Source organism: Camponotus floridanus, unplaced genomic scaffold (assembly GCF_003227725.1).
Source record: "Camponotus floridanus strain SB8 unplaced genomic scaffold, Cflo_v7.5 scaffold49, whole genome shotgun sequence".
NCBI lineage: Eukaryota > Metazoa > Arthropoda > Insecta > Hymenoptera > Formicidae > Camponotus > Camponotus floridanus.
The window spans coordinates 553,064-578,813 of NW_020229647.1; the positions used below are offsets into that span (position 1 = coordinate 553,064).

Genomic DNA, 25,750 nt, shown 5'->3' on the forward strand with positions numbered 1-25,750 from the left:
GGCGAGGTTGCACACGAGGTCCGGGCTATCCGCAACCGACAGAGCAGTAGAGACTGCGGTTACCAGACCGCAAGCTACTACCGCTCCGACGGTGGCAAGGGGTCGCCGGGGAGGACAGTGGCCGACAGGGGCCGGGACGCGCACCGGCGATGCTGTAAACCCTCTAACGAGCTTACTTCCCCGTAATATCTGAGCGTTTTAGTTCAACCCCGGAGCGCGCCAAAGATAAATTCGTTTACGATTAATTCCTGGCCCCGACGCGCCGCGGCTACGAATTTTCGGGATGTCGAAAGCGCGCATTTTCGCTACGAAATTGCAAATCTCTGCTCCTTTCTCAGCTTCTCTCTTTCTTGCTCTTGAATTATGCAATCGTTTTGTTTATCTCCTTCTATGTGCGATGGATATTGTGATCCAATTGTGATAAGTTATGAGCACGAATATAAATATGTATTCAATCTTCACTTATCTAACATTCTTAGAAAGTTGAAAAATGTATGTCATGTACAAATATTGGATTTTGGAATATTTAATAATGACATGATGTATATTTTGATTTGTAACAAAATAATAAATATCCGTCTCTAACACATAAATCGATAAATGCGAAAACCGCGATGCTCGTATCGATTCATTTAAACACTTTGACTATATTCTCTTACATCAAGAAATTGACCGTGAAATATTTACGAGGTGGTTTCACCTCGTCTCCATTTTTTCTCGTGGAATATTCATCCAAGACTCCGCCAATTCGTCGAACCTATCGAGCTCCCTACACATGCGTGTGTTCGTGCGTACGTAGGACATACAGACGAGCTCGCGACTTTTCGAAGGAAAAAAAGAACCCCTTTAGCCCCTCCGCACACTTACGTGTCTGTCGTCCTCGTCGGTTGTAATATAGGGGAAAAGGTGGCCGCGGGGTAGTGAAGGGTGCGAAACTGAAAGGGCGAAAGGAGAGCGAGGGGAGCTGGCCGAGGTTGCCGGGCAAGGAACGCAATCGAGCGGGATTAAACCTTCTCGATTGCTTCCAACTTCGCGCGAGTTTTCTCCCTTTTCCGCTTCCAACCCCCGGCCTTTCCCTCCTCGCGCTCGGTTGCGGTGAAAAGACGGCCGACGATAGTGTGCGGGGTCGAGCCGATTCTAGTCGATTCCATCTATCCTCGATGCTCCTTGGGGTTAATTGGACATTTTTTATTGTCAATTTGTGATTGAGATCGCCGGAGTCTTTGTCGCTTCAAGATGGGAATAACGGCGAGGAAGGCGGAGAAGAGAGTAGAAGTGATCCTGAAATGGCGCTTTGTCGGCAAGCTCGCATTAGGCCATCCTTTGTACCTTATCGAAGTACCACGAGTATAGTCGGTCCTCTTGGAAAAGCCGTTCTCTGCCGATTGTTCGGACACACTTGCGAAACGAATTTTTTTACGATAATGTTGTTGATTAGGATAATTAATTCATTGATCGATCCATTATGTATAATATCCTAATAAATTTAAATAACCAATAAGAAAAAATTGAAATATATTTTTTAACAGTAGAAAAATACACGATGTCAATCGACGTGAAAATTAATAAAATAGATATCAAACCAAAAAAAAGAGTAAATTATACTTTCTTGCTTTTCGATTTTAAAACTCGACAGAAGGATGCAAGCTCGTAAAAAAGAAATCGCGAAGCGAAACACATTTGTTCGGGTAAAAAGATAAGGGTGGTGAGATGGAAGGGTCGGAGCGAGAGACATACGAGTGCGCGCGCTTTGCCACTTTCGACTGGTGTGCATCGCAAACAGGCGGCAAGCACAAGACGAAAGATGAACGATGAAAGGCGGCGGACCGGACCTCCTCCCTTTCGCTAAATCGCGCACTGTATGTGCGCTCGTGCCGCGAAAAAAGCTCTGAAATATTAAGCGTGCAATTACCAGGCCTATTCAGAAAGATGTGCATCACGCGATGCGACACGACGCATATACGGAAGAGGGAAGGACGGACGGACGGACGGACGGACAAAGGCAGGAGAAGAGATGCTAGGACGCGTGCAGGCTTACATTCCTTCTCTTTTGCCGCGTGTCGATTCAACGCGTTGATAAAAAGCGCGCCGAGTAGAGAGCTTTCGAGTCAGACATAGAACTTGCGAAAAAGCAACGCGCGGCGTGGAGTTGTCAATCTCTTTCTGTCTCTCTCTCTCTCTCTCTTTTTCTCTCGCAGTCTACATCAAGTCGCATCATTGTTTCCGCTTCTCGATTCACCGGAGTCCATTGCGAATCGTCATTAAAATCAGTGCTGTTGAGTATATTAGACTGCGCTACGTCAATATACCACGTGACGTGAAGAATTCTTGAAAATTGCAACGTTTCGCTCACTCTTCGAGTTGCTCTTTTGTCAAAAGATTTTAATTGCAATGTGCTACATAATATAAATGCAGTCTACGCTAACTTGGTCTTAATATCGATCGAACCTTCATGTTTTCATGTGGAATTGTTCATTATGTTTATGAATGTACAATAATGTATAATGATAATCAACTATCTCTCTTTCTCTCTTAGCAAAGAATTTATGTTCATAATCTTAAATTTAAATTTGCATTTTCTATCTAAATGTAATTTCTTACATATTTAAAAAATAATCAAAATAATAATTCTAAAATATTAAATTAAATTAACAAAGAATTAAGAAAATATATAACTGGAGCGTTCAGTATCTTTTATGAGATATATTTTATAATATAAAGACTTAAAATTAAAAATTGCATGGAATATAAGAAAAATTTTCCATCTTTTCTTGAAAGAAAAAAAAAGCTAAAAACGAAGGTTACAAGGAATTCCTTCACGAGATAAGAATAAAATTATATGTAAAGGCATATTCTTTGTTTCGCAACCAAGTCGGGAAAAATCCAACTCTTCCATTTCAGGAATCAAATATCTATGGATTTCACGATACATCGTCCTTCCCATAGATTACATAGTTTCCAGGACACCCGTTATGTACATACGCGTATGCATACGCGCCATAAGACAGAGGAGCGTGAGGTCGACGCGCATCACGTATAGCTATACATTATCTAGCAGCCATTTCGGTGGCATCATGGTGTGGCCGTCGGAGTTTACGGGCTGCTCCATCACGCGGGGCTTAGCTTATCTCAATGCGACACAACATATCTGAGGCTTCCGTCTCCCGTCGGCGGGAAAACTACTGTCAGCTGCGACAGGTGGTGGCTCCGGAGCGATTCGCGGTCAAAGTATACGCCGGCATAGCTGGCCGCTCGTTTTAGGAAGTTCCTTCGAAGATTAACTTGGCGATTTATCACGAAAGGAAGATAGGTATGTAGGAAGGTAGGTAGATTCGGAAGCGGCTGATCATTACCATGGCTATCGCTGCCATTCTGCTTGATGGTTGTGGTAAAACCAATGACTTACTTGTCTAGCGAAGATAGAAATTAAAACAAAGCTAATGTCAATTTTTTCTAACTTTCTCATAATAGCATTCGAAAAAAACGTTGCATGCTTTATTAAATCGCGATGCTAAACGAGTACTAACAATAAATACATACACGATATATATAACTATGCTATCAAAATTGTATTGTTAATAGTAAATGTATAATAATGATTATATTATGGATAAATATATTAATTAAATGATACAAACATCAAAAATAGCATACTGTCAAAAAAACAATACTCCGAACGTAAAACATCGTACTTTTTCTCAGCAACGTCTCTCCAGCACTCAAACAGCGCGAAACAATCCATGCACGAGGAATGCCTCGGATCTTCGGGGACGAGGAACGACATTGCACGGGGAGTAAAGAGACGCCACTTACGTCGCGCAAACATACCACCTCCGGTCGTCCCCTTTTTCTGTGTTTCTCATCCGTATAGCCGGAAGACTCGCGCGCGAGGGAGGAAAGTAAGCGCGTCAAATCGACGGAAGGAGAGAGAGGCCGGACGGGAGGTTGCGGGGGGAGGAGGGAGAGACTCCTCGGGGTCGAGTTGTGTCCACAAGTGTGACGCGGCGAACGGGGTCGTCGTAGAGTACACAGCCGCCATAACCGGCGAGTCGTCGCGCTGAATGACCCGGCCGCGTATAAAATGCATAGGATTTCGCTCTAATGCGGACCGTAGAGTTTGCCTGGCAGCGTATTTAACCCCTCCCCCCCCCCCGCCTCCGTCAACCCTTGGCAGATGTATGTAACAGGTCCCTTTTGAGCCGACCGGCGCGGGACGAGAGACGGAGCCGGGGTCGGCCAAAGGATGTGCACACATTCGTAATCCTTGCTCCGGTCGGAATTACGAATAGGCCTCATGGGAGAGCCACGATAACGTAGGTCGATCCTTAACGCTCAACCCTAACGGTTTTTACGTCACTTTTATGTATGATGCGTCATGACACGAATCACTAAACCCTAATGTAAGTGGAAAGAAGCTCGCGATCATTGCCTCTCGTTTTTTCAAAGTATTATCTAAGGTTTTTGATGCGTCAATTATTTGAACTTGAATCATTGTCAATTTCTCATCTTCTTTTTCATTGTGTATTCCAAAAATTCTGTTCCTCTTTCTTAACAATATTTTGTTTTCATTCATCCAGTTATCATCCCTGATTAAGTTATTCTCGAATGATTCTTTGTAAAATAGTTATTATACTATCTACATGGAAATTATAATGATTGCAGAAGTAATAAAGAATTTTCTTTGCAATTAACGTTAAATTGAAATGATATTACTCTAGTAAAATTAGCTTCGTAAAATAAAAAATGTATTAGAATTATCCTGAGAAAGTAACATAAGCTTTAATTTAAATATTCATGAAATTCCCATGGTTTGCTGATTACTATATTATGTGCTAAATGTATTTTTTACATCCTGCTTCATATTGTACAGTTAAATTTTAGCTAAGTTAATTTCAACAAATCTTCAGTTTTCAGTTTAAAATTAAGTAAAATTATAATTTAATCATATTACAAAAACTTCGTCTCAATTAAAGCATTCTCAACTTGATATATTATTTCAAACTATTTCATTATTACCCTTATGTTGTAACACAATTGAATAGTTGTCGATAGTTTAGGAAGAAGGATATAGTTTTGCAGCGCACCCCGAAAAGTTAGTTCCGCAATATACAAGTTTTACGATCCGAATTCGCATGCCCGCCGAAGAAAAAGGACGAAAAAAAGGCGCGAAGGACGAGGCTTCCGCGAGAGGCAAAGTCAAAAGAATCATATAGGATAACATTAAGACGCGGCGATGGTAAAGAATGTCGCGCGATCGGAGGCTGCTGGATATCGACGATACTTGGCGCCCCGCTCGCGTCGAGTAGGTGGATATCTCTCGAAGAGGAAACAAAACGAGTTCGTGAAAGGCGGAATACGGGACGGCACTGCGAGGGCACATAGGTAGAGACGTTGCTGGTGGACGAAGAGGGCCGGAGAACAAGAGAGAAAGAGGAAAAGAGAGAGAGAGAGGGAGAGAGAGAAGCGGGCGAAGGGAAGCTTGAACACCCTGGGGAGCCGACAGCTCGTTACGCGAGACATGGTGCAACTATCCCGGCTCTCCCACCCTCTCTTCCTGGGCTTTTCCTTCCCTCCGCCAACCACCCTTTTTCTCGCTCTCTTTTTTTTCACTCTGACCCGTCCCCATCGGCTTCTCCCTTGCCGCATCCTCTCTCTTTCTCACGCGCGTCGTTCGAAGGTACATCTTCTCTCGCTTTCTCCGTCTCCTTCTCCGTCCCTCTTCGCATCTTTATTTTCTCTATCTCGCCTCTCTCGAGCTTGCGGCGCGGTTGGAGTAATATCTTCCCGCGTGTATAACGTCTGTGTATCTTGCGTGTACGTATTACTACTCAGTAACAAGTGGGTATTATACCGGGGTTGGCGATGCCATTATCGTCCGTTCCGACTAAGGGGAGGCCACGCCATCGATGGCCAGCAAGGTTTATGCGTCGCGCTAGTTACCTTCCGTCTCTTATCCCTCGTTTCGCCATAGTTTTCTAGATCGTGGTTACGACGCGAGTTATCGCGTCGTACTATCGCCAAACGGGGCTTTCCTACCCTAACTGAATTACGTAAAAGTACCCCTTCGCGGTCGGACGCACTCATGACGCTCGTATCTCTAGCAATGAAATGGAATACACGATTAAACAGATTTCAAAACACGATATTTTAAAAATGCACTTTCTTTTTAAATTACACGCACAGACTGTTACGCAATTTGTATTTCGCGATTATATTATTGCTTCTCGTATTGAATTGCACGCATTACATTATTTAATTTGACCGACATTTTCTCAGAGATGAGAGAACGAGAGATATATCTACGTCATTTAATAAATATTCATTTAATCTTTTTTGCACACACCATATTGTAGGTAAGTATATTCTTCATTAAAAATGGATCTCTATCCGCGGGTATTCATTTCTTTGGCTACGAAACTTCCAGACAATTATCTGAAGTACGCCTTTTGCCATTTTCCCGAAAAGCGGTAAAAATCCTTGCCGGAGCCTTTTTTCGTGCATTCGCCGCAAAGGAACGGTATAAAGCAAAAAAGAAAGGGCTCGGTAATGACTGTCGCTACTTTTCCGCCGTGTCGGAAGCGCATTGCGCCATTTCCGTCAGACCGGAAGTGCGGTAACAAAGCGTTTCCGGCGTGCGGTCTCAAGAAGGTTGTTACGACGAGCGCGGGAGCACCCAGTGACATTTCAATGAACTTTGCAGCGGGTACCGTTTCTCCTCCTAAAGTTCAGCGGATCTAACATGCGTTTTAGGTGTTGACGAACCGGCGGTATTAAATGTTCCTTTGTATAACTGTGCGAGCGAACGATATTAATTTGACTCTCCTAATTGTCGAAAGGCATCGTGTGTAGTCGTGCAAAATAACGGATCATATTCTTATGACGTAAGAAAAGACATTTGAAGTTAATCGAACAGGCCGTAATCAAGTGCAATATGAATAAATTCGTTACACATTGACTTTAGTTTGTTACAGAAATTGTTACAAAAATTGTCAGGATTCACATCTCTCTTTATTCTAAAGAATAATAAACGTATGTTGTATCCCTTTTATACAATTATAAAAAGATATGCGTACAGAATATTAATACAATCTCCGAAAATGTGAAGTAAATATTTTACTTTCCATTTACGCAAATATTACAAATCAAACCAAGCATGAAGAATTTACTATTGTTTCTAATCTCAAAGCGGGTATTGCAACTTATTCAAATCTTTACGAAGTACGAAGGCGCGGAATAAAGGTGAAGCTTGGAGAAGTCGGTGCGTTATTTTATGAAAATTACACTTCCCTCGTCTCATATCCGTTTCCCAAAACGGTAAACTCATATATGTTACATCCGTTACATATATTACATGCATCGCAACGGTTGTGTTTCGAACACCATGTATTCGCACATTAGTTTGCGAGACGGCTCGCGGCATAAATTTCATATTCCTGAAAGTTTCAGAAACTGAAATTCTGATTATAAAGTCATCAATTGGATTATATTATACAATATGAGATTGAATTATTTTGATTAATACTAAAAAGATACTTTATTGTTAGTGAAATATATTATTGTTAGAATCCAAGTTTTAAATCTAAGTATTTTTACCTTGACATATTTAATTAATTACTTCATTTTATTTATATTCACGATCATAGATTCTACTGTAATATTGCTTATTAACACACATTGTATGCAATATAATATTGTGTAACATCTAATTAGATTTTAAATATAAAATAAGATAAATATCGTTCAATCAGATTAATTTTGATTGAACGATATTTATCTTATTTTATATTTAAAATCTAATTAGATGTAAGGAATAAAAGAAAGAAAATGCATTTCAAACGATATTATTAAAACATTAAGAAAACAATCATAAAAAAATATAAAATATACATGTACGTAGATTGTTATTTTTCTAATATTAAAAACATTCTGAAACCTTGTCTGCGTCGAAAAGTTATCTCCATCTCTTATGTTTATTCCAAGAATATTTTATTTCTCGCAGCTAAAGTTCTAAAGTCGAGATTCGAAATTTTGGCACTGAAATATTCTGCGTTTGTGATAGATGAGATTTAGTCGGAACTTCCAAACAAGATTGTCATATGCAACATAAAAGTGACATTTGTTCCGATTTCAAGTCTACGCCAAAAAGATTGTCCTATTTCTCTCATGATTTAAAAATTTATTTTCCTCGACTTGCGGCAAATGTTTCATTCACTTTCAAGTCGCCTGACACTTTTCGATTGGTGAGACGCGTGATTATATATATATATATATATATATATATATATATATATATATATATATATGGCGACACTCGCTGCGTCGTGATTTCGGCCACACGCGCGTCGTAAATTATGTCCCTTCGGATTCTGCCATCGGAATAAAACGCTGGAAGGGTGGCGGTCGAGCGAGGGGTCGAGCGATGGGGCTGGAAAGAGAGATTGCCGCGCGCACGCGTCGTAAAAACGTAAAAACGCGACGATGGACAAAGGTAGGAGGAATAGCCGCGGCGGAAAAAAAGAGCGTGTCGCACCGGGAGAAGGGAAAGAGTACAATTAAAATTAGCGCAATTCAGTCACTCGCCGGTAATTCGCGTCCGTGGCATTTATATTATTAAGTCGCGCAAATTTCTCTCGCCACTTTACCGTTGTCGCTTCTGTATGCGTGCACTCGTACAATTCCCTCTATCCAGCTCGCTCTATCGGCGCTCTATTCCTCCCGTCCCACTTTACAGTTTTTCGTCCTTTGCGCGCGTTTCCTCGACGCGGCCGAACATCCCTTCTCGTTGCCGCGATTACCTAGCTAGCAAGGAAGTAATTCCGGGTTTCGAAATAAATTACGTTTAATTGCTCTTATTGCATAGAGACGAGTCGGCTTTATTATTCCCTCTTCAATCACGCCCTCCGAATGCGTCATCATTCGACTTTTTAAGCTCGTCCCTTTCCCGGTTGCCCCTCTCGCCCCTTTGCCACTGTTATACCGCCGCCGCATTTCCACATCCGTGCTTTTTCTACGCACGGCAAAAATAGCGAGTTTCAAATGAACGTAGTGGCGAATCCTGGTACGAGTAATTCTCGTTAACCCACTATTTTTTATTTCCGCCACGCCGTTGGGACTATGATAAACGTCAGCGTTCGCAAATGGACGAACCATTTCGATTTCTCGCGTTAGAATTACTTCCGATAAAGTTTGCATCCGTAATGGCAATCTTTAATACTTCGATGCTCACAAGATTAAACTATTGATAGTATCAGAGATGATACCGTTATTTCAGCATTTAGCTTTAATAGTTTTTATGTTATTATATATCGCTTTGGTCATATTTTTAACAATTTTCAAAAATGTTCGTGCAATTGAATATTAAGTAATAAACGATGAAAAGAGAAAAAGAGAGAGAGAGAGAGACTCGAATTATAATAACAGCGAATTACTAATATAATAAGTTTCAGAGATACTAATATAATAAGTTTTCTTACCTTTGGATGTGTTCTCCTAGGAAATGCTACCTTTGGGTCGATCTAAAACAGAGAAATTACAAAGAAATTAAATAAAATATCTCAAATTTAATTAATACATAAAAATGTTTTATATATATATAATATAAAATAATAAATATCTGTGTTTGGCAACTTATTTAAATTTCTCAATAATAAATCTCAAACAAAGTGCCTCACAATCCCAGAATTTCGCTACAGCGACGATATAACCTCGGAAAGAACATTACGCGCCACATGCGAATTCAAACTCGGGGACAAATCTTATTCGCCTGCGAGTTTGCGAGGGTAAAGAGAAGAAACAAATATGAAAATACGTATTATACGCGAGCGCAGTGGGAAAACGCGGAGAAAAGGGAGGAAACAAGAATGAACGAACGTACAAAAGGGGAAGTTCTCTCGCCGGACTGTTTTCCCAGTTGAAATCCCCATTACAATTAATTACATAGTAATAAAGAGTAGGTGCTCTCGAGAACTCCGAGTCGACTAACCGAACTCTCGGTTACCTCCGCCTCTTTTCACTTCGCGGACCATCCCGAGGGAGATGAAACACATCGACTAAGTCGAACGTATAAGCGCACCTTATGTTCCGCGCTCCACTAAAAAGCGAAGGCTTGGGAACTCTATACGCCACAAAAACCAAGGAACTTCCGGCGCAATACCCACGTAAATTTCGGACGCGGTGAACCGATTCAAATGCTCCTTTATCGATTTTTTCACGACAATCGCTTCTCATCATTTAAAATTTACAGGATACATTTATTAATCAATGGAATGTAACACGTTTACTAGTGAATTAAGGAATACTTGGAAATTTAACAGGAAATTGAATTTCGATATATATATATATATATATATATATATATATATATATATATAAAATAGCAAATTTTATTTTGCAAGAATAAAAGAAATCTTAAAAAATTACATTCAAGAATATTTTCAATGTATTATAAGTATTATGTAGAATATTTTCAATGGCAATCTGTGTATTATAAATATTGACATTTTATACAAAAAATAAAGACAATAGATTATTTATATACTTATAATAACATAAATATATATATATTTTTTTTTTATAATACATAATTTGATGGCATATATGGCTTATAATATAACCAGTTATTTTTTAAATAGCGTAAATTTTTGTGAAATTTGATTAGAATTTTTTTTATACGAAATGTGTGATATTTTTGCGAATGTATGACGATCTACACTCCACTCTCGACCGTAAAGCGATATGAGTAGATTCTATATATCACAGATTCAAATTTAAAGCCATTATTCCTCGCCAATATCCATACAGTGTATTTCTGAACGCTTTGATCAAATTCCGAAGATCTAATCTCAAATTCCCCAACTGCTGCCGATTTCGATCAATGAATAGAACTATGTTGATTAGGTCTGCTTTGGATCACACTATATTTCGATTACTTTTTATATACGTTACCACATTTTCCATTTGACCATGCGAATCTATCATTCTGGTTATTAACGGTTATTATCTAGATCTTTTCAATTTGCTACATACTATGTAATATCGGATCAATATCCAAACAGTTATTTCTACCATCAATAATTTCTATTATGAATCAAATAAATTTAAGAATAAATCTCATAAAACGAAATTATCAAAGAGAATGTTCCAAGATTAAAAGAAAATCATAATTTATTTGATTCATTTATCTTTTCTTTTCATAATCTCAATTAATAAGTTATATGAAAAAATTTTATTAAAAATTAATAAATGTATAACGAAAAGTCTGTAATTTAAATTTAATTATGCGCGCAATTATTATTAGATAAAAGTTATATATATTTAGATAAAGTTTAAAAATCTCTTATGTATGTGAAACAGACGGAAACGGCATTGTATAAAATTAGTTTGTTTAAATTACAACAATTGACGTAAGAGAAATTATTGTACATATATTAATGAAAGTTCTAATGAACATGTTACATTATTATGAGCTACTCTATATTTATATATAATACTTGTATTATTTACAGTACCGTGAGATAAATAACATCATGAACATTAAGCTCACGGAAATCCACAAGAATATTTATTGTTAAGCATTTGCTGAAAATACCATCCTATTACTTAAACACGAAGGGATCAGCCGATTTCACCAGTTGTTCTAATACTAAATGAAACAACATCTGTATTCTCGGCGCGCATTCAGTGCTAAATGTGACTACCTAGTTTTGAGTTTCGTCATGCCATATTACCATTGTTTCGCTAACTATTACAAGTTATAAATGTGATAATTCTTTAACTTATACTTGCAACATATATTTACGAGTACGACAGAACAAAAATATTACCTGTATATTATTAACAAAAATAGATTTCTATTTTTACCTATTTTATCGCTTAAGATTTTATTTTCTAAACAAAAACAAGTCGAAGCGATATGAATATCCTCAAAACGTGAGTTTGAGTGAGTTGTCGCTTCCATTGTTATCGTTCACAAATTATAGAATCCTGATTTTCTCATTTGCTTCACCTGGCGCTCTTTCGCGATCTCGAATTATTTTATCAGGTCGATGCGAGGCTTCCAGCGAACGCTTGTAATTAGCTTTGAGAGCGTCATCGGAGCGCCACTTAAAAAAAAGGAGGAGAGGGAAAAACAAAAGAAAATGTATTCTCGTGCGCAAACTGAGAGAGGGGACGAGTTTTACTATTCCCAAGCTTCCTCGTAACAGAGAGCGGCCGACACCCCGGGCGGTGGAAGCCACGAACGTGGTAATGACAAGCAAGAGAACCCGCCCGCCGTCACCGTCATCATCCACCCCGACGCGGTTCTCTCTATCTCTCTCCTCCCCCGATCTCGGGAACCACTCCCGTTTGCATAATCCCCTACGGCGAAGTTCACACCGGTCGCTCGCACGCTCCCGGACGAGAGGCGTCTCAACATCGTCGTCAACGATGACGAGGACGACGATGACGACGACGACGAGAGAGTCTTTCCATCGTCTTCTTTCGCTTCGGTAATATCTCTTCTTCTGATCTCGCCTGCCGATACGACGAAAAGGTAGGCGGGGATGAAGGAAGAGTACGTTTCAAACTTCGGTACTGCACCCGCAGGAGCTATTTGCAACGGATTTCGCTGTGCATGTCGTACGTCGGATACGAAGTTGCACGCTATAACTATGGTTCGAATATATACATGCAAACATATGTATATATATATATATATATATATATATATATATATATATGTATATGATATTGACAAAGTGGAACAACCAGCGATTCTCGTTTATAGAGGCAAGGATAAACGAGACGGAAAAAATTTGAGTGCATTAATCATCCGAGACTTACTTTTTGCAAAAAAATATACTTTAATAAATTTATATTTCACAGTTATTTCTTTCTTATTAAATATCTAAAGCTCTATATTTGATAATATATAGATTGCTTTATAATTTGATAGCTATTCCACAAGTCGTAGTTTAATATATATTTGTAATTAATATGCTTCTACAACCCAAACTTTTAATTTAGGATTCTTGAGATTCATATTGCAGCGTACGGTGATAAATATCAAGGAGAATGATGCTATCTGTCGTAATCATTTTTCTCTATCTGATGTAATAAACGTTTGTCAACGAGACACAATTCGCAGCCGTTCGATCGATCAACGTAAGAGCCTTCGATGTCGCATTCATTTGATTCGTCTCACCGAACGATAGTTTTGCGGGGACGGAACAGTGAGTTGGTAACGAGGAGATAGGAAGAATGAAACCTAGAGAGAAAAGATAGAGACTGGAGAGAAAGTAGGCGCGTGGAGACTGGCAAGAGAGAAAGAGAACATTATCGGGAACGGAGAGGGTAGCATTACCGAGAAAAATCGAGAGGCTCGAAGCCATTTTCGCAAACATAACCCAGTTACCCGATATCTCGCGAAATGATCGGCCGCCAACCGTCGTCGTCGTCGTCGTCGTCGTCGTCTTCGTCGTCTTCGTCGTCGTCGTCGACGATAGAAATTCAATCTGGTTGGCACGCCTGGAAATTGGAAGAGCCACCTACCCCTGGATGCTTCTACCCTGAAGGGGCGCGGTAGAAAGGAGAGAGCCTCGAGTCGGATCGGGAGCATTTGGAAAAGTAATTCACGATGCCATTCTTCGCGAACCCCCGCACCTTTCCCTCTTCCGTCGCGTGTCCCGTCGCTGCCACCATCGCGACCGTAAGCGGTCTCCCTCCGAAACCTCAATTCTCTCCTCTCCTTCGACTCTTCTCTCTCTCTCTCTCTCTCTCTCTCTCTCTCTCTCTTTCTCGTTGCTTCTCCCACGGCCAACTGCATCCGCGGATAACGCGAACGAGAAATTTCACAGGCGAACTCGCGCTAATTCCGTAGGAATTCGAATGCTGGTTAAACTGTTATACGAGGTATGTGGCCGCGCGCTCGTACCAAAGACAGAAGAGACATGGAAATAGCCGGGGAGGCCGTATAACGTTAAAGTTTCTATTATAACGTCGAGGGAACAAACGATTTGCGGCTCGAATTACGACGGCAGAATTCCAAAGCTGCGTACACGTGAACCATTCGTCATTTAGAGACGAAATTTATTTTTAAAAACCACGAATCCGGAGCAATTGGCATTGAAGCATTTGCATTGTCAAGAAACGATATTCTACGTTTTACTTTTCTAATGTCTTCAGAATTCTCTGGAGTAATTCTGTTGTTTCAATTATTTTAATGAAATGAAAAATAGCGCAACTTTCCTAAAAATAAGTAATGATCTCAAGAAATATGTGTGAATCCATCTCTTTCATTAAATTTGTCAAATGCTTTTCTGGAGACGAAATATTATATGTAACAGACCTGCTCAACTTTTATTAAAGTGTGACTGACTTTCATTACATCAATCGATCATTATATTTTCTTTTTTTTTTGGTTCAAACGAAGAGCTTACATTACAAGGAAAATAAGTAAGTATTAACTTACACTATACATTTTTTTTTTATTTATGAGAATATCTTCATAATCTTTTTAAATTAATATAATGGCTGCGCCTGCACTTCAACTATTAAAAATTGAAAACTGAATAATGCGTAAGAATTGGTTTCATTGAATCTTCCATATGTTTATCTGTCAGAGTGTAATATTGCAGAGTTTTAATCATGTAAGTGAAAAGAGACCGCTTTACAAATATGCAGACTTAAAGTAGGAGTGAAATTTCTTATTTCGTATATTTTTGAGCTAAAAATCATACCACGATTAACTAAGAATCACGCTGCGATCGATCGGTTCGGCAAGCTATATAGCTTATTTATCTATATTTCTATTTCCACGAAGCGGTTTTCCGTCAGCTCGTTAGCTATTTAAACAAAGAGAGTGCTTATAATTTATTTCTATCCCGAGTAGTCTCCGTTCGGACAACATCGAACTCGCGTAGCGAGATGGCGATAGAAACAGCGGGAATTCATCGGGGATGTCATATTTGGCGATGTAGGGATTCGGAGACGAGAGAATTATTATTAAATTTCAGACACTGCCGATTCGTTTTCATCCCCAACCACAATGGGATGGGTATAGCGTTTACCTGCCTCAAATATTCGGTTAATTCGCTCGGCAAATTAAAGGCAAATACGCGGCTGCGATTTTGCAACTGATCATTTCCGCCATGCCGGACCCGTGTCGGTCTTTTTTCCCCCGTTTTCTTCCCATTATTTCATCGACGTCATCGCCTCCGTGTGAAAACGGAGGCGCTATCTAAGAGAGCCATGGAAAGAAATATTTAATTTCTTTTAGATTCAATCTTCAGAAATGCTTATTAAGAGGGAATTATTTTTGCAATTCTATTATGCTTTCTAATTTACTTTTAGTTTATGAAAATTAATGTCAACTTTTTTTTATAGAACAATTTCAAAACGATTATTTTTATTTATACTTATGCATGTATTTTTACAAAAATCGATTAGAATATATAAAAGTTATATGAAAGATGTATATAACTCCGCTTTACATATGTATACTTAGCTTATTTTAACTTTACCAGATCTATAGATGCTCAGGGATGTCGTGTGTATTCGTCTCATGTAACTCAAGTCTTTGAGCGAAATGTTACCTTTGTCACTCGCGAGCTTTTTTCTAGTTTTACGATGAAGAAACATCAGTGTTTCATTTCTCGTACATTTCATCCTCGCTTAGCACACTCGCTATTGTATCAATGAGAAAGAAATATTTTCTGCACGTATAATTATGTAGAATGCGTCATCATTAATATCGGATTCTTGTACTTTGAATTTGTGTTAAATAATAAATTTTAATAATTCTATCTTTTGACTTGAATGGTTTAATTTTTTTCTTAAAATATAATAAAATATTATCATGTATAGCAATTTTTCTTTTGTCAAGTATTCCAAGCCGTAAAGTAAAAGAAAACTTTTCATTATTTTTTGAAACCTAATTTAATTTTTCTTTTTAAGCATTATTCACTTGTTAAAAAATTTTCAATATCTAGAATTTGAAGCCAGTATTTTAAATAATTTTAATTTTTTGCTGTTATTAGGAACTTTATATATATGTAACTTTTCACGTTGTATGAAACGTGTCAAACTAAATAAAAAAGAAACTCCTAGCGATGACTATTATTCTGTTCGCACAAGTGCGAATTGCAAAGCGCGGGTGAGTACAACTGCAAGTACAACTATATACTATCGGGCGGTCAGTTATTACGCCGGACTGAGAGCGATTGCTTTTAATATTCGCGCCAGCTGCGTACCAAGACCCTTCTGCGTCTTGTTCACAGTTCCACCGCGATTACCGTCAAGATGTATAGGCCGATAAAAATGGACTCCCGTTTCGATTCGGCGCACATTATTTTTCCCGCGCAACGAATATGTCGTTATTGCGATGTCGGTCGAGGCGAAAACCCTAGAAAATTTCGCTAATGAAAAGCATAAAAGAGCTCGTTAAAAGCATAAAAGAGCTTAATGCGATTTTATCGTATCAATTGAAATATTTAACGAAACATCACATCAAAAAAGATCGATTGCATAAACAAAAATTAATTCAAATAGGTTGCTGCTCTCAACAAAACAAGTTGCAAAATAGAACAAGTAAATTTATGCTACTACTAATTTTAACTCTACTTTGTATTGATCAGGTAGTTGGACTAATTTAGTTTAAGCTTTTTTATCACTTTACAAAACTGAAAAAATTCACCAAGATTGTCCGAAAGATGCATGAACTAATGTTTCACTTTTTGAATTTAAAAGATTCTATTTTAAATATCAAATATATATAGATAACTTATTTCACAAACTCTCTCAGGCAGATACTTGTTTCGTTTCTCGAACTCACGGATCTTCGGATTTTTAATAACAACGCTTGTCAGAAATCTTTTCGACAGCGTCACCGACATTCGGCGCCAGCCAATATCACGGCACGATGTATCCCTTTAACGGTTGCCATCTGGCTTTTTACACCGACAGCAGTGGAGCAGGAAGAAATATAAAAACGACTAGATAATAATTAAATGTTGCAAGAAGAGAGAGTTATAATATATATATAATTGCAACGAGGATTATAACAAACATAATCATAAAAAATTGTACAAGTATCAAACTATATAAAATATACACAAATTACACAATTATTATAAATTATTGCACAAAGCATATAAATTAGAATTATTTATAACTCAATAAATTATTTATTTCATAATGAAAGAAATTTAAACGATGAAAAATATAATATATTATAATAAAATACTCCGATAAAAGCTGATTATGGAATCAAAAAAACTGTGAAATTGCTTTTTTTATGCAATTTGCAAATTTAAAAAGTTTGTTAAAAATAATAATAATCGTTTAAAAATAAAAATATAGCGTATCATGAAGCATAATGCACGTGTCACACTATGTTTATCAAAGGTCATGAAAACTAAATTATTTTAGACAAGTTGCACTGTCAATTCGCTGCTGGTCTGCTATGATTACCGTAAACTTTATCTTTAACGAACAATGCAATCCTCCCTGTTGATTTTGCGCGATATCAGAATCTCGCGTGTCGTCCAAGTTATTGAAGGGTCAAGTCGTGGCTATTCCGGAAACGATTTCGAGAAACTCCCCGCGACGTAGACAAACGACAGCGACGACAACGAGAACGTTGCTGCCGCGACGAGGTCGGGACGAACAGTGACAAAACAATTAAGCAACTCATAACTGCCTGGCACAGGCAGTCTCCGGACACCGTTCTCTGCTCCGAGCTTGCGTCAAAGTGTCACAGGCAACGAGGTCTACCAGACCGAACCGAAATTGCAACTCGCGAGAGCGTGTGTAGCGGGCATAATAATATCCCTTCGCAAACTCACGCCGTCGTCGCGGAAGAAGGTATCGTGCAAACTTCAGGAGAGTTTACGGAATGGTTTCGAAGCATCGACACGTTGCGCCGATATTTCACACGGATATAGCAAACGTGATCTAAGAAATTTAAATAGAAAAATTGGGACTATGCAGCATTCTATTCTTCCGTGTAGTAAAATTTTTCGCTACGTTCTTGAGTATTCTCATTTTTATGTTAAGTAAATCATAAAAATATCTAAAACGTGAATAAATTTTTAATAATCATTTAATTTGAAATTCGATTGATACAGGGATTATAATCGTATCCAACAATACGTCTAGTCGAAGTAGATATCGTTTCGCGGGTGAAATGGCGCCAACAAGTACCTCGCAAAGAGCAACGAATGTTGAAGAAAGAAGAAGGAGCACATAGGAAAATAAAAAAAAAGAGAAACAGAGAGAAAGCAAGAGTGAGCGCGGGATATTTCCCATTTCTATTGGAATATCGCGGGAGGAGCTTTTGTGCGGGACGAAAGAATTCGACGGGGTTAAATCGGGAGTGTGGTTGACGACGAAGAAACGGGAGAAAACGGCGAGCCTTAGAGGAATTACCGAAAGCGTTTCATGCTCTTTCCTGGCGGCAACGCCGCTCGCCCAGGCGCGTCAATGCTCTCGGGCGATAAAGTGCTTTTCTTTACGAAACCACCATCCGTCGCACAAGCGCGGCCAATCAGGCGACAATGGCTCGTAAATTCGAGCCAATCAGTAGGGAAGCCGAGACGTGACCGCGACCCACGGCGCGATATTGCTTATGAATTATTTAAGCGACTGGAACAACAACGCATCCCCGTCTCGTCTACTTGTGTTTTGATTCCGCGACGGAATATCTCGCTGAAGAATTCTGATCCAGTAAACGCATCAAGATCTCACAAAATTAATGATCGTTTGTCAGATAACGTATGATTAGTATAATAATAGTTTCTGACATAAATATTTTTGCATTTATCGATTTTCCTCAATTATATGTGCAATTATTTACATACATTATTATTATTATTTATTTCATAATCAATTGCATATAATTCCACGCGGATAAATCCTGAAATATGTTGTAATTTTTATTTATATATTTTAATTATCATTCCAAAAGTATTATTTTATAATGAAATTAATTATTATTGTTTCTAATATCGCTTTTAATATTGTTTTTTTTAACTAATATAACTTTTTATATTAAATAACATATTATATGAAGCATAATCGTGCAAATCGAAAATACGCGTACTAAAGATTGAAAGAGGAAAGCTCAAGTTCGATCAAGTATTCGTAACGATTTGGATGTTTGTAGGCAAGAAGGCGAACTATGCAATTAGCTGACAAGTTGCAACTTCGATGATGGAGGACACACTTCCGCGTTTCGAACACGTTCCCCAATTCCCGACTGCCTAACCGCTTATTTCGTGGGAAAGCCTGCAGCCTCCTCGGCTCTCGACGTGGATTATTGCACATTGTCCGTGAGACACTGCCTGAGAACTCGCCATTGATTTTCTAACGATTACTTAAGACTTTCCGTCGCTCTTCGTTCTCCAACTTGTACAATGGATTATAATGTTTCTCTTTGGAAACTGCCGCTCCTCCATATTGTATTTTCTGTGCTCTATTAAATCCAACATTTAGGGACCAAAGTCACTCGGCATCATTGTATTAATTGTCAAAGAGAAAATTTTATTTTCTCGACAATGAAATTGTTACACAACATTTATTTCAGAAACTACTAATGTTTAATAATAATTCTACATTGTTTGTGTTCACAATTTATTTTTTAAAATTTTTATTCAACCAAAAATTAAATTTTTTAATATACTATTTAAAAATATCGTTACATTTGTTAATATTTACATTCGTATCAGTCAACATTGTTCGCTTTTAATGAGTCTCAGTCTCATTATACAAATTGGCGAGATAGCGTGAAAACTCTGGCAGAACCTTCCCTTCACTTCCGCCATGCTCCGAACTTTTATTCTACCCTCGCGGGGAAAGATCTTTCATCTACGTCGCGCGAGTCCGCTCTTCCTCGGAGGAGCAAGAGGCGGCCAACCGTGGTGAAAGCAAAACGCGCGATTCAGGAAACTCTCGCGCGCGTCGCTGATTACATTCGTAATTATTATGACGTGTTAATATGCGCGTAGCAGAGCCGCACGACGAGCTCAATAGATCCCACCCTGTATCTCTCGTTTCGTCTACCTTCCGCGAGCCGAGTCGTGCCGTTGTTTCACCCTCCTCGGCAAAACATTCCCATCATCCCGACGAGCTTTGTGCTCCGAATGCCTTGCACGCGTCTCGTCCTCCCCCTCGTCGCGCGATTCCCCCCTCGTACTTTCCATTTCGACGTCACGTCCCATCTTAAACGATAACGCTTGCCTCGTACCTTCGTCCGTGCCTGCATCCAACGCCTCGTTAACGTCGTTCTCATCGATCTCGGCCGACCCTGACCTCGCCTCGAACATGCCCGATAACCGGAAATTGGTCCGTTAAGGAAACAGACGTTGCCGATAACTTTGATAAGATCGCGTGACGGAAATATCATTAAAACATTTATTATACTTATCCTTTATCTCGCGTTCATTAATATTAATACCTATAGAATATCAATATTAATGAATTTGAAATTTAACGTAATTTTGCAGCAAATTTAATTGTTAGAAATGTATATCACGTTAATGCTTGAAAATATTAATATTATAATTGGTAAATTTGAAAAATGTGTTATGCTTTTTGATGGGCTTCCCCAAGATGACGTACGATTAAGCAAATATATCCCGTTTGTCAGAAATCAAGGAATTCGTTTCTACAAAGATTTTAAATGATAGCACGCGAGCCTTTTCCCCTGTCATCTACTTTCCGAGGTGTGGAGCGAAGGGAATATTCGAGATCTCTATATGTTCAAAGGGAAGAGAAGACCTGAAACGCAAAGAGAGGAATGGGAAGGCGGAAGAAAGCAAAGGAGAGGAGCGTAGTTCTTGTGTGTACTGCATGGGAGTAGAGTTTTACGCGTGTTTAATCTGGAAATGGATCGCCTGAGAATGCGGCTCTATGAGACGAGTTGAAGAGGCTGGGAGGGGAAGTAGACGAAGAACGAGAGCGAAAGAAAGAGAGCAAGAGAAACAGGTGAAATGGACTGTTTCGTCGTCCTCTTCCTTTCTCTGCTGCCCTTATCCTCGTTTTTCCTCATCTTCGTGCTCTCCCTTTTGCCAAGTCGCGTGACGCAAACTGGCCAGCAAACTCCTAGAAGCCGCGAGGATTACTTCTTGCGATCGCGGTTCATTACGCAAATTACACATTTGTGCAGAATGTTGAAGAGAAGATACAAAAATTCGAGGATGTACGCTGTAGTTCTCGAGATGAAAAAGAAAAATAAGATCTCAATTAGTATATATTGTATATATTTTTAAGTTTTGATATTAAAAATTGTCGCAACTATAAATTAAGATTATCTTAAATTTAAGTCCATTTAAAAATCGAGAAATACTGTCTTGCTAATTATTTACACTTTTAAAATTTCATATAAAATCAAATCTGATCAATTTGCAACATCTCTGCAATATTTTGTATAATTTTCGCTAAAAATATATTTTAGATTTTGCCAAGAATTTTCATTACAAGAAATATCAGATATATTTGCATATTTCTTTTTATATAATCAATCTTTATATACATAATAAGCGGCGACAATACTGAGCAATATATATTCTTGGATAAATATATTGTTGGAATATATTACACATAATTTATAATTAATGCGCAATCAAGAATATAGTGCCTGAAATGAGCAAGATTTATGAGATTCATATAAATAGTGTATACTTATGAAAGATAAATGATGAAATATATTTGACATATATATTATAAAAAAATATTTTATATTTTTTCCTTGCTTTTTCTATTTTTCTTTTAATCGCTTGTTATCGCAAATAAAACTTTCGCACGCCGTCACTAGCTCAAGTTGCGTTAAGGAATCGGCCAGAGAAACGCTTTTAGGGCATCATCTTCGGCACCAAGAAACATGACACCGTCCTCTCTTAGGGTTGCGGAGAATGGACCATCATACGCATATCACTTTTCTCTCACGCAGCATTCGCCACGTCCATTATTTTCGCAGATAGCCTTAAATTTTGTAGCTTTAAATCAGTTTGCTTTCAATAAATCGATAACGCGTTTATTTCGTTCGTTTAGCACATATGCCCCGCTCTTTTAATGTTGATTTAATAAGATGAAACACCTGCAGTGTCGATCTCCGGTGGTGTGTTTTGTTTTAAATATCGAATCCTGCATCTGTTTCCGTTTGTCGCTTAATATCGCATCAAAATGATCTATCTCGGCAATGGTTTCCTCAAAACGAGTGACATAAATCCCGGACAACGCGTGCTAATTTAACGGATAAAATGTAGCCGTCCTCGAAATAAAGCCGTGGGTCATGTCGATAAACCGCGCACGGCGCACCCGCGTACGGCCGTACAGGACGCTTATATATTATACTAATTATTTATACTTCATACACACCAGGGGCAGAGGTACCTACAGCCTACAACGCGCACGCGGTATTTTACATTTACGATACATCGTCATATACAGCGTACAGGCCGTACGGATTCCGCCCATACGATCCAAGAGAGAAGGAAATATTGTGCTAGTTTAAAACCTCTGAGTAATTTTACAATTTATTAATAATAAATAATAAAATAAAAATTTAAGAAAAAATAAGTAATACAATAAAATGTAAATAAAAGATTCATTTGCATCTATAAATGATAATATTAACCAATTTTTTTATTCCAAGGTTTTTCTGATACTATACGTGTATTTATGATTAAAATTGATTTTTATTAAAATAATATTTCTTAATATTGTTTCGTAATACCCTTATTATTCAAGAAAAAATTATCTCAAATTTGATGAAACAAGCACTTAACTTTCAGCTCATCAATTCCCTCAAATTCTCGTTAAAGACATTGACGATCCATCAATCTTCACCAACGAGACAGATAACATCCGTTGAATCTTTAACGGTTTCTCAAATGCAATTTTTCTTGCCTCATTGACGTTTGTTGGCGTTGATGCTTGTAAATTATAACAAGCCGTTAAAAATTGATGGATTATGTCAGCTTCAATGTCATTAAAGCGAATTGTAGGTAAGGTCAATGAGAAAGCTTTAGCAAATATAAATATAATAATTAAATCACACAGAGAATATATACGAATGTGTTCTTGTTGATTAAAAATTAGAAACGAGGAAATAACGGGCACATCTATTGAAACACTAAATTGTAAAGTTTCCAATCGCCCCTATTTTTTCGTAGAAAATTGACATACCGAATCAAAATCTTTTTGGTATACAGGAAGCGTAGTGAACATTCTGTTTGTGTCACATACAAATTTGATAACCAGCTTCTAGTTAAACGCTGTGCTCAATATACATGACACATACAGCTGTAGTATAAAATGTTTGCTGTTAACGAAAGATATAGTGTATCCCTTTTTTTACATTTGTAATTTCCAAGCTCGTTAAGGCTGCAAACGTGTATGTAATATAAATTTAGCAGTTTTACATGAATAAAGATAAATTTAATATGTCTATAGCAATTATAAAGAATCAGTACAAATATATATATATATATATATTTGTATATATGTATCATTTTTCTAAAATATCTTTTCCTTTTTTTGTCATATGCCATAAATTCATTTGCATAACAGCTGTTTGACTCCCTGTTTCTTTATGATTTATAACTACACTCCACTTTTCCCACAGATCTCTAGTGCTGATTGTTCGACTGGCAGCGATAGTTTATTTCGTGACAGGAAGAAGAAATTGAACGGAAAAGTTTCTGTTGATGTTATGCGTCATTAATGAGATCGCATTTCTCTGAAGCCGGAAATCAAAGGGCGAGGTATCGAAAGCCGCAAGGGTGGGCTTTTCTGTTATATTTGTGAAGAGGAATACCTTCAAAAACCTTCCTAAGCTCCCCTAAAGACGCTGAATACATAAACCGTGACGAATAATCGATCAATTAAAATCCACTGCCATGCTAACTGTGATACTTACAAACTAATTGCCCGTTTCATCTATTTCATTAATTAAAATGTATTCTGTTTACGTATTAATTATATTATTATACACGTTAAAAAATATATAAGATTATATATAATTTCATATTTTTAAGTTTGAATAATATTGTAATATATCAGTAATCCTTTTAAAACTATCAATGAAAATTTACTCGAAATCCTATACATTGATTGTAGTTCAACAGTAAATCTTGAAATAAAAATGAGATGTAATTATTCATTTTTATTGTATTACAATTTTTATATTTATGAAAGTGTATCATGAAAATTCCAAAGAAATACATATATGTGATTACATTTATGTATACATCTATTATATAAATTTCGCAATAAAAAAAGATAAGAATCGTTACAATAAATTACGTGAGAAAACATCTTTTATTTCTGCAGTCTCCCAGCTCTTTTCGTAGATAGTTCAGCTACATGAATTCACTATCCCGCTCCTTGATTTCTCTGCCCGTGATATATGGGATTTTTTTATTTCCCGTTCCTTCCGCAACTGTCTGATGTAGGTGCCCCAGTTTCGACTTATATTCATGCCGGCTGTATTCCGTATATCCAACGCAAAGGGCGAGTGAGTTAAGCCGTTAGTAACAGATGCCGCAACCCGGCTGTATCGGTTTAATTCGTTAGCGCGATAACCAGAACTTTCCCGGCGACTCGACGGGATGCGTCTTCATAAACCGCGGGCCATAAACTTTCCCGAATTACGATTACAAAGTGACTAATCCCCCTTCCGCTTCCGTGCCTTCTAATTACATTTGTGTTTCCCAAGGAATCCCGAGTCTTCTTGGAAGATGCGAATCAACACTCTCGAGTGAAATCTTAATAAGCCACATAATACTAACATTGCAAATCCTTTAGATTATAATTCTTTTTTGCAGATTTGAATTGATATAAAGAATTGGCTTAAGTGAACAATGCTGAGCGAACAATCTGAAAAAGTATTCAAAGTAATACTATTTGAATCATAAATTTAATGATTTCTGTCAAAATTCAGGATTTATCGTTTTAAAAGTTATAATAAAGAAACAACGTTAAAATATTCCAAGCAAGCAAATACTTGTTGAAAACTGAAGTTAACATTACAAAAATACCAAATAAAAAATAATATAAAATAAATAATAAAAAATGTATATATTCTTGAGTATATCAACAATTGCCTTCAGATTTGATTTTTTTCGAAAAGTCTCTCAAATAAAAAAATTTGAATACAAAAAATGATATATGGAAAAAATGCAAATGAAGGATTTTTTTCAAACATTATACATACGATAACTCAAGTGAATGAGTGGGATAGACGAGATAAGAAGTGGCAAGATGGACGATTTGTATTTCAAATTTAAAAGCATTCGACAATGGAGGCTTCTCGTATTGTTGATTCACCCGAGGAAGAGAAAACGAAAGAGAGAGATGTAAGAAAGAAAGTGTATAGAAGTGAAAAGAGTTGGCCGAAAAGAACAGTGACTGAGAACGAGGAGAGAGGTAGCACAGGAGTTTTGCGAGGGACTGCAGACAATTTCCGCAGGGCTTAGTGGCTTCGGGCTGTCCAAATAAATTATTCCGTGGATGAGCGACGCTGCTTATATTTCAGCGTTTTTCGAACCACTGTTTGAAACGCACACGAGGCATTTAAGCATCGATCGAAAAAGAAAAAAATGCAAAGAAACATAAAAAGAGAGATAATAAAAAAAGAAAAGAATTGGAAGGCAAATTTTACTATATTTTAGATAAGACTCTTTTAGAAATACAGTATCAAAAAGAGATTCAGTTTACTTTAAAAGTCGCACAAATCCAGTTGTGACCATCTTTTCTAATATTAACTATATAT

General features: G+C 37.7%; 1 protein-coding gene across 5 annotated transcripts in view; it reads right to left on the reverse strand.

Moving 5' to 3' along the window:
- The window catches only part of LOC105251501 (RNA-binding protein Musashi homolog Rbp6), a 591,643-nt gene that overhangs the window by 214,823 nt on the left and 351,070 nt on the right, over nt 1–25,750 (reverse strand). For all 5 annotated transcript variants that reach the window (XM_025412217.1, XM_025412214.1, XM_025412215.1 and 2 more), the window contains one exon: nt 9,474–9,515. In XM_025412217.1, the coding sequence (XP_025268002.1) occupies nt 9,474–9,515 (42 nt within the window). The remainder of the gene's footprint in view (nt 1–9,473; nt 9,516–25,750) is intronic.